General features: G+C 41.8%; 1 protein-coding gene across 9 annotated transcripts; it reads right to left on the minus strand.

Annotated features, from left to right (window-relative positions):
• Window positions 1-318: 318 nt before the first annotated feature.
• glrx2 (glutaredoxin 2) lies at window positions 319-9,854 on the minus strand. 9 transcript variants are annotated; one of them, XM_063500482.1, is made up of 7 exons: window positions 9,617-9,733; window positions 8,930-9,010; window positions 8,777-8,805; window positions 8,610-8,676; window positions 7,237-7,413; window positions 1,070-1,205; window positions 319-573 (listed from the first exon to the last, which is right to left on the minus strand). In XM_063500482.1, the coding sequence occupies exons 1-7, from the start codon at window positions 9,632-9,634 to the stop codon at window positions 437-439; spliced, it is 645 nt and encodes a 214-aa protein (XP_063356552.1). In that variant the 5' UTR covers window positions 9,635-9,733; the 3' UTR covers window positions 319-436. The 9 variants fall into 9 exon arrangements, with proteins under 9 accessions (XP_063356552.1, XP_063356554.1, XP_063356550.2 ...); XM_063500484.1 differs by lacking the exon at window positions 8,930-9,010; XM_063500480.2 differs by lacking the exon at window positions 8,930-9,010 and having other exon boundaries at window positions 8,773-8,805; window positions 9,617-9,684.
• Between the last annotated feature and the right edge of the window lie 389 nt (window positions 9,855-10,243).

Consider the following 10,243-nt stretch of genomic DNA (forward strand, 5'->3'; position numbering starts at 1 on the left):
AAAACAAATATAGAAATAATAAAAACAGTATCTTTCTCCCGGCACGACAACCAGTACCCGCCCTCATGTGAGGTGAAGGATTGACATATGGAGCGCCCTTTGGAGAAGGGACACATTGCGACCTTATAACGGAATTTCCTGCATATTTAATATGTGAAAATCATTATTCACTCTATTTTTTGTAGTAATTATTATTTACTAATTTAACGAATTCAATGTCTAGCTCTAAAGTCAAAGATTCAGAAACTTATTAATGTTGGCGTGACCTAAAGATTGTCCGTAAATGCGTATATTTGTAACAGGATTTCTTATCAGTCTACTTCAGTTCAATTGTGTTTTATTTATATAGCAAAAATCATAAGAGCAGTCACCTCAAGGCACTTTCTACTATAAGGAAAATACCCTACAATAATACAGAGAAAACCTCAAAAATCAATTACCCCCCTTTGAGCAAGTACTTGGGGACAGTAGGAAGGAAAAACCCCCTTTTAACAGGAAGAAACCTCTGGCAGAACCAGGAACGGGCAGCAATCCCCCGCGACTGCTTAGGGGTGGTAGAAAGCAATAGGACAACTGTAAAAAAAAATACACAAATTACTAAATTTATTCACATTTTATGCAGAAAACAGCACAATACTCTGCATAATTTTACAAAGTGTACCTCTTTTGCTCTTGCAAAATATGAAAAGTTACCTGAAATAAAAACCAACCGCTAAGGTAGAATCAATACATCAAGATGTTCACAGTTCAGTGAAGTGTAATATTGTTCAATAAAACAAACATGTACAAGTGCTGTACGAGTAATACAGCAATCCCACGCTTTACACAGAGGCCATAACAATAATATTAAAAACAATATCATCATCATCATTATCATAATAATGTACATCCCTGGATGAAAATGTATTTTTACATCAAGTATCCACTGCACTTTGATGCATAAATACTATAGTCATGCTCAAGCAATGTACACCTTGTAGCATGAGCTCAAGCAAACATGTGATAAGTGGTGCATTGATAAAAACTGTAAGAACGGTTAGTCATTTGGCCGCCTCAAACTGTCTGGCACCTGAGCCTTCAGAGCCCGTGGCAGCACAGCAGGAAGCACACTGCTCGATCAGAGGCACCAGCTTTCCTTGCTGATGGAGCTGTTTGGTGTCAGACCCGCCCCCAATGCAGTGGCCATTGACAAAGACTCTTGGGACCTAAACAGAGAAAAAAAGAGGGGGGAGGGTGTTAGACGGATACAGACTTTAGCATGCTATGAATGAGTTGCTAATGATCAACGATTTAAGATTAGGTTAGGTTTTTTTCCCCAAGTTTCATGTGCCATCTCACATCTCCAATGTGTCTTTGCATTCAAGACCCACACACAGTCTATTTGTAGCTCCAGGTTTATGCCACTGCAGACTTTGTTTGTGTTCTTTCTTGGCCCCAACTTGACAGCTGTGTGAGCTGTTAATGAATTTTTACAACTTAAAGTAGGAGCAGCTAGTGACCTAAAGAATACAAGTAGAGGAAATGGGCCACCTCCAAGGGCTCTCTGACCCTGGTGAGGAGCCTGGTTATTCAGGAAGGACTAACAGTACAACCACTACTCCTGAGGTGGTTCAGACACCTGACTATGATGCCTTCTAAGTGAGTTTGTTTGGCATTTTTCAAGTGTGTTGCGGGTTCCATTCTCTAGGGCAGGAAATACCGTGGTATCCCGTACTTCTCATGGAGGAATAAACCACATACACGTTGTTCGACTTTTACATCCGAGGCACACGCCTTCCTTTGCGCCATCTTTTATTGACCACACACTTCCGTATTTATACCTTTCAGTTTAAGAGCACATACATATTTGATAGGGCAACACCCCCACTTGCTCTTAACACTGTACATTACACATTTACATGATATACATACTTCCATAACATTCACAGATTAACATTTATGTTCCAAACAAAACATGCGTAAACTTATCCATTTTCACTTTACTTACAGACTTAGTCATGATGTCTGCTACCATGTCTTCTGTTGCACAATATTCAACTTGTACTTCCTTCTCAGTTATAGCAGACCTAATAAAATGATACTTGACATCAATATGTTTACATCTTTGACGGTTTATAGGATTCTTGGACAATGCAATTGCACCTTGATTATCTGCAAAAACAGTAACTGGTGAATAGTGCCTTTTCATGTCCATGCCATTAAGTAGCTGTGAGAGGTATAAGCTTTCTTGTACTGTGGCGGCCATCGCCATGTACTCTGCCTCGCACGTTGACAAAGCTACTGTAGCTTGCTTCCTGGTTTTCCAGCAAATGACTGGCCCATTTTTGGATAGTACAAAACAATAACCCGTTGTACTTCTCCTGTCACTCAAATCTGTGGCCCAATCTGCATCGCTGTATGCTATAAGATTTAAGTTTCCTTCTGTTCTTTTATAGCACAGCTCTTTGTTTAGTGTCCCCTTAAGGTAACGTAACACATGTTTTGCTGCTGTCCAATGATGCTCTTTTGGCTCAGACAGAGATTGTGACAGTTTACTCACTATCCAACTCAAATCTGGTCTTGTACATGTCATTAAGTAAATCAAACTGCCCACTAATTCTCTATATTTTCCTGAATCAACTGATTCACCATGTGCATCAAAGTCATTTTTGAGTTCACAAGGAGTACAACGTGGCTTACAGTCAGACATTTTAAACTTTTCAAGGACTTTTGTGATGTACCGTGTCTGGTTTAGTCTTATCTCATGGTTCTCTTGTATACAGTCAATACCCAAGAAATGTTTGAGCTCACCAAGATCCTTCATCTTAAATTTCTCATTCAACATTTGTTTCACGTTTCCAATAGCATCTTCACTGTTGGCAGCTATGATTACATCATCAACCCAAATGATAAGAATCACTGTCTCACTCGCTGTCTGTCTGGAATATACACAATGGTCTACAGGATTTTGTTTGTAACCTTTTTCACATAAATGGTCATGTAACATCTTATTCCAGTTCCTGCCAGATTGTTTCAAACCATATAGTGATTTGTTTAGTTTGCAGACCAGTTTTTCACCTGTGTCTGATTTTACTTCAAAACCTTCTGGTTGCTGCATATACACCTCACAATCGATTGGGGCGTGCAAATAAGCAGTCTTCACATCCATTTGATGGAGTGTAAAGTTGTACTGTACTGCTAATTGCATCAGAATACGCACCGATGTCATATCTGCAGTCGGCGAAAAGGTTTCTTTGTAATCAATGCCTTGAACTTGGCTATAGCCTTTAGCAACATATCTTGCTTTAAATGTTTTAGTCCGATTCGGGTTCTCTTTTATCACATACACCCATCTCCCTCCCACTGCTTTTTTACCTTCTGGCAACGTGGTCAGAGTGAATGTATTATTGTCTTTCAAAGATCTCATTTCATCTTCCATAGCGTCTGACCAACACTTAGAGTTCGATGACTGCATAGCTTCTTCAAATGTCTTTGGTATGTTATACATCACCCTGTAACAATAATCTACAGTCAGCGATGTTTGGTCATCTTCTGCAGTTTGGACATAGTCTTTCAGGTAATCTGGCCTTCTCCTGTTTCGTTTAGGATATCGTTCAGACTCTGTTCTGTCTGAGTTTTGTGTATCATTTATACCATTGTCCTGAATGTCACTTTCAGGTTCAAGGATCACACTTTCATTTGATCTCTGGTCATTCCCTGTTTTGTCCATTCTAGCGGGGTACTGCAAAATGTCCCCTGGAGTCAGGTCATTATCTTCATCGTCATCATCCTGAATAGTCTGGGTTTGGTGCTCAACTACACTTTTAGTGAGGAACTTGACCAACCTATGTTTAAGAACCCGTCCTGTTTTAGGGTAGTAGATTAGATACGACGGACTGTTTTTATCATAACCCACAAAAACCCCTTCGTCACATCTCGCATCTAACTTCTTTTTTTTGTGCCCGTAACCGTAGCAAACTGATCCAAAAATCCCCATCCTCGACATGTCTGGCTTCTTTCCTGTCAGCATGTAATAAGGGGTTTGCTTTGTGCGTCTGACGTAACACCTATTACGAATTACTGCGGCAGCCATAACAGCATAAGTCCATAGTCTCTTTGGCAGGTTACTTTCAATCAACATACACCGTGCCATCTCAAAAAGTGTTCGCCATTGTCTCTCGGCAGTCCCATTCTGATGAGGCGAATACGGCGCTGATGTCTCATGCTTTATCATGTTTTTGTTTAACAATGTCTGAAACTCTTTAGATGTAAATTCAGTTCCATTATCTGATCTAATTCTCTTTACCTGCCCATAGGGGGCGACGTCTGCCAAAAATCTTTCAGTTGCTTTTACAGTGTCACTTTTAGCCTTTAAAAAGTACACAAACATTGTGCCTGAGTAATCATCAGTAAATGCTAACGTGTACCTGAACCCGTCTTTAGCTTCTGGTTCTATTGGTCCGGCCAAGTCAGTGTGCACTAGCTCTAATGCTTCTTCTGCTCTTTCATCAGGCTCTCTATTCCTGGTTTGGGTAAATTTCCCTTTTATACACACTTCACAGTCTTGATAATGTTTAGTTTTACCTTTTATTTTCATACCCTCGGTAATGTTCTCTAGTTTAACCAAGTCTTCATAGTTACAGTGGCCGAGGATTTTGTGCCAAGTCTCTACATCATGACAGCCATTGCATTCGTCGTTGTCAACATGATGATCAGATGTAACACTGTTCAAATAGTATAAGCGTTCATATTCACTTATCTGAAACCTTGTCCCGTTCTTATGGATAAGCTGGTTGCAGCCCTTCTTGAAGGTTACTGAGGCTCCTTTGGCCGTCGCCGCCTGGACCGAGAAGATATCTTGCGGGTAAGAGGGAATGTAAAGTGCCCCCTCCAGTGTCGCCTTCACCTTTCGTCCCTCGCTGTCTTGTAGATAGACCTCCACATCTCCCCTCTTCAGTGCGACCCCACTCGTCCTCGTCCCATCAGCTAACTCCATGAAGTGTCTTCCAGGTGTGAACGTCTCATCAAACTTTTTGAATCTCTGAATGTCCGTAATAATGTGAGAAGTAGCCCCTGTGTCAACCATTAGGCCTCTCTGTTTCAGCCCTTGATTTACACAGTCTTTAGCTTTGAACACGAAACTATGATCTTCTGCATCAGTTACGTGTTTAGCAGTAGTCTTCTTTCGTCGGCGACAGTCACTGTCCTTATGCGTTGAGCTTTTGCAGTAACCGCACCACTGCTTCTCTTTTTGTTCTTTCCTTTCGGCCTTTGTGTAACACTCACGTGCTATATGACCCTTTTTCTCACAGTTGTAACATATGATTTCTGCATTGTCTCTCTCTTTCTTCCAGTTATTTGCCTTCATCACATTATCTTCAGAACATGTGGCCTTTTCGGTGCTCTCATAGCTTCTTAATTTAGCTTTAAATTCACTAAATGTCATTGCTTTGTCACTGTGGGTTACGTGTATGGAGAATGGCTTGAAAGATTCAGGCAACCCTTTTAACACCATTGCAATAAGCAGTCCATCACTTAATGTCTCTTCTGCATTCCTCAGAGCTGTAATGGCAGTCTCAGCCCTTATCATATAGTCTGTGACGCTCTCACTGGGCATTTTCTGTAGCGACGTTAGCTCTGTGTACAGGCTAATCACACGTGGTGGCCCCTTACCAGCGTAGTGCTCTCTCAGAATCTTCAACGCTTTCCGTCCGTCATCCTTGGCATCTCTCATCACAAGTGAAAGACTTCTGTCATCCAATACCTGGATTAGCTCTGCATAAGCTACTTCATTTTTGTCATCCAAGTCCTTGTCGTCTTCATCCGACTCGCCGGGCTCGTCCAAAATGGCGGCCCTTAGCCCAAGTAGCCGCAGGTATCCCAGGAACTTTGTTTCCCACAATTCGTAGTGTCTCTCGTCCCCGTCGAAGCACAGACGGTTCCACCGGCTTCCCACATCCCTCCTGGGCCCATAACCTGTTGCGGGTTCCATTCTCTAGGGCAGGAAATACCGTGGTATCCCGTACTTCTCATGGAGGAATAAACCACATACACGTTGTTCGACTTTTACATCCGAGGCACACGCCTTCCTTTGCGCCATCTTTTATTGACCACACACTTCCGTATTTATACCTTTCAGTTTAAGAGCACATACATATTTGATAGGGCAACAAAGTGGGAGGAGGCCCTGGGGCAGACCTGGGACATGCTTGAGAAATTAGATCTCTCTAGGCTGGCTTGGGAATGCCTCAGCTGCAAGAGCTGAAGGAGTTGGCTGGGGAGACGGTGGCCTGGGCATCTGTGCTTAGACTGCTGCCCCCACAACCCAGACCTGGATAAGTAGCAGAAAATGGATGGAATTACAGAAAGAGTAGAGGCTTTGTAATTAAAAAGAAAAAGACAGCATACTCCCTCATGCTCAGCAATACTGGATCCAGTGGTCCAGACTGGCCTTTGTGGAGGTGCTAGTTCACGCCAAAGGGCTGCAAGTTTGACATAGTTGTTGAAATCGATGAGCCCCAAAATGTGGGCTGCTGCCCCTTGTGGATGGTGGGCAGCAAGATGTTGTTCAATTTGCCATGAAAATGTAATGATTAAATATTTAGACTATAAAAGTATCAAGGTGATTTAAATTACGTGCTGTTCTTTATTAGTTACATGGGCTTTGAAACATCTGGTTCGATAACACTTCACAGATAACGTGTACGAGCACAAGGACTTCTCTGATAAAAAACAAAACAAATACATACCCTAACAGCGACCCTGAGTTGAGATGCTCCTATTTTGAATTATAAAATTCATTATCAACTTTCACAGCTTTCAAGCTGAGGCCAGGGAACATGAGCAAGGCTGCAGTGGCATACACCTGAAGGTGAAAGCAGACGGCCTATGTATGTATTTTTCAGCTTCATTGTTTTAATGCACAGTGTTCATGTGCGGACAGCCTTCCTCGTTTCCACGTTTTCAGAACTCTCGCATATTGGAAAGTGACTAAAGAGCAACAGAGCAAAGGCTATGATGTAAAAAGATGGGACTTGCTATGGGGATTCATCCTGACTCAGAGTCAGCTATTCTGAGCGCCTATAAAGTCCTCAATCTTGGCTGCAACCCCAACAAAGATGCTTGTTAACTCCACCTAAATTTAACTTGAAGGCAGAGCTGCCAGAACAAACAAGCTGTCAGAGATGTGTGTTTTGATTCTTCTTCTACTTAAAAAAAAAAAAAAAAAAAAGCACACGAAGGTGAGGTCCTTCTTACCGTCCTGGCACCGGTCATCTGAGCTAGGGCCTCTTGCAGACTCCGCCCGTCATTGTGCTCATCCAGTTCGATCACTTTGTAGGTTGCGCCAATTTCGTTGAAGACGTTTTTGGCCATTTTACAATATGGGCAGGTGGTCTTGGAAAATATCACGACACAGTTCTGTGACACCACATCCTGAAAGGGCAGACACAATTAAAATACTTAGTTATGAGTGTGGAGTCCAGAAACAGCTTCAGCATAGCAGGAATCAAGTTGGTGAAGGGCGAGAAGGATCTTATCTCCACTTCTGGTAATGACCCAACTGCAGAATTAAGGTGGAAGTTTCACGGCTTCCTTTTTAAGGGCAACAAGCACATTTCTACACCAGCATGAGGACCGCTCCTCCTCTTTGCATTCTTTATAGCAGATTGATGATTCATCACCAGAGTGTTGTCTGCTCTACTCACTTTAGGGTAAGCTGGAAAAGGAGGTAACGTCAGTAACCACAGATCTATAGCTTTAGCTGGAATATAGTCAACAGATTTAGAAAGAATTTTGATTAACCACCAGTTTTATTCGAATTTTTGCCTGTTTGGAACACCTGAATGCAAAGGCCTTTAAGTTTAAGGATGCAGTCAATTTGAATGCACAAGACTTTGTTTTAAAGTTAAGTAGTTTCTAAAAGATTGCTCATTCTTCATGTGGCTAAAACACATTTCTAATTATCGATGAGTCGGTGGTGTCTTAATGGATTTTAGGATGTCACCTCCACTCATAAGCAGACCGCCTTCAAAGTTAAACATGCCACTGACACGATGACGTGCTCTGATACCACAGAGTGACTGATCTGGAGAAGTGTAAAACTGATGTGCACAAGAAAAACTCAAGGCGAGGCAAGTATGTAAAATGCAGCCGCACAAGATGAATGACCATAATTTACTAAATTAGAGCCGGTTTTCCTCATAAATTTCTGCAGTACCTTCAGCTTCTGCAGCCACGCATACCGCCCCCTGGTGGCACTTAAAAAGAATGCAGATTTAAGGCTTCACTTTTCAGACCCAGACGTTACACCCACTTTCATGCAGTCTACAGAAGATGGGCATACCCCTGAAACATTACAGGGTCTTGTCACAGATTTATTTATATTTGTTTGTGAACACGTGTATTCACACATGTCACTTCTAGGTGTGCTGCATGACAGATGTTTAATTCAAAAGTCTTCAGGTAAAACATATATTGGATCAGAGAGACAGAATACGTCATGGTTGTGTATCCATAAAAAATACATAAGCCTGTGAGACCCGCACAACTAAAAAACAGTTACACAAAGACCCACTGCACGCTACCATACCCAGCAAAGTAACAAGCTGCTTGTATGTAGCAGGTCTTACCTGAACGTACTGTAAACAGGCAGTGCTGGACAGACCCCTTGGATGGGAGGAGGTTAAATTCCCCATTCTGGAAAAGAAAAATCACACTCACATGATTATAAAATGCAGTGTTTGAGGCAACTGGTCCAGTGCTGATCTTATGAATCAAGTGGAATTAACTGACACACAAGAAGCAGGCAGAGGTCCATAGAAGAAGCTGAAGATGTCAAAGGAAGAGGCGAAGAGAGGACATATCAGTGCCATCAAAATAAGATCTAACTGAAGAATAACTGCTGCTCTGATTATAACCATGTTTACTGTAGGTCAATTTTAATATTCACTTGTGCCGCTGGTCTTAAACTGCAGTAAGGTTCGTGCGCTTGGTAATCCAGGATTAGCAGTGCACTCGCTTCTCCTTGGCACTGGGCAAGACACGCCAAACACCATTAGGATCTGGCAACACTGAGCCGGCGGCACGGCAATAACAAACTAACAACGCTCCATAAAACGTGGCTCTGTATGTTAAATGAAAAGTTACCGCCTTCTTTTATAATCGGCATATCTTTTAATGCCATTTTTTATCGTTTCTTATGCTTAGCTACCACCGCTTAATCGAGTTAAGACCGTAAAGGTAGCGTTTGCTAACGCTGATAACAGCCGGCACGCCGGGGATAAAGACTGATATTTAAAGCAAAAATGTAAAGTTAATTTATATTACGTATGCCGAATTTTTCAGAAGGATCCTTTTAATCAAGAGGCCGCGAATAGGTGTATTTGTTAATGAGAAAGTCATTTAAAATTAATTTCATGTTAAAGCACGGGAGGTTATGATGACAGACGGTAAAGCATGCAGCATGCGGGAGTGAATTAACAAGAATTATGAGCTCCTGGGAGCGGGCAATGTTGTCCACCCATGTAGTATTATTTGCTTACGTTACCAGGCAGAGGAATATTTCTTTATAAATTTGGTATGGGGGTGATTTTTCAGATCGATAGCTGGTTGCTGTAGTCAAACAAGTGGGAATGACCTTCGACAGCCGGTCCATAGCAAACTACGAAGACATCCTGCGTGAAAAAACATGGCGAAGACAGAGCACACCGCAACAAAACAACTACGTCTTTGCCCTGGATAAAACATAAGTAAGGGTTAGTGTAGGAGCCGTTCTGAGGGCTACACAAGCCCTGCCAGATGCTATTCAATTATAGCACGATACTTACACTGTTTACGCCTGATGCCTACCTTACGTGGACACCGGAAGTAGTTTCTGACGCAAGTCGCAGCGTGAATGTAACGCTCGAATTAAAAAAACAACCAAACAAACAAACTATAAAGCAGTCTTTAAGTACAGTTAAAATAGCAGTGTAATCCTTTAGTGGCGATATCATTTTTTCATAAAGAATACATCATTTGGCAAATTAAATTACATAATATGTCATTTGAGCTTTAGGGCAAATGTAAGGCTCGGGGGCCAGAATTGATCGGGCAAAGACTCCAAATCTGGACCAATGGACAGCTTTAAAAAATGTGGAGGAGCGCATAGATTTTTAATTTTTAACTGCCTGCCCCATTGATGTTCATGCCACAGCAACTAACAGATAAACAATTAAATTACAGGAAAGTTCCCCGTTTTTCCATTACTAGTGAGTCCATGGTA

The sequence above is a fragment of the Pelmatolapia mariae genome, linkage group LG17 (assembly GCF_036321145.2).
Source record: "Pelmatolapia mariae isolate MD_Pm_ZW linkage group LG17, Pm_UMD_F_2, whole genome shotgun sequence".
Classification (NCBI taxonomy): Eukaryota; Metazoa; Chordata; class Actinopteri; order Cichliformes; family Cichlidae; genus Pelmatolapia; species Pelmatolapia mariae.

Coding starts and splice junctions, on each gene's coding strand:
- glrx2 (XM_063500482.1), bottom strand. Junction 8,677..8,776: donor TGGACCTCTGCCTGCTTCTT/GTGTGTCAGTTA, acceptor TTTCTTTTCCAG/AATGGGGAATTTAACCTCCT. Junction 7,414..8,609: donor CCTGTTTACAGTACGTTCAG/GTAAGACCTGCT, acceptor CTGCCCTTTCAG/GATGTGGTGTCACAGAACTG.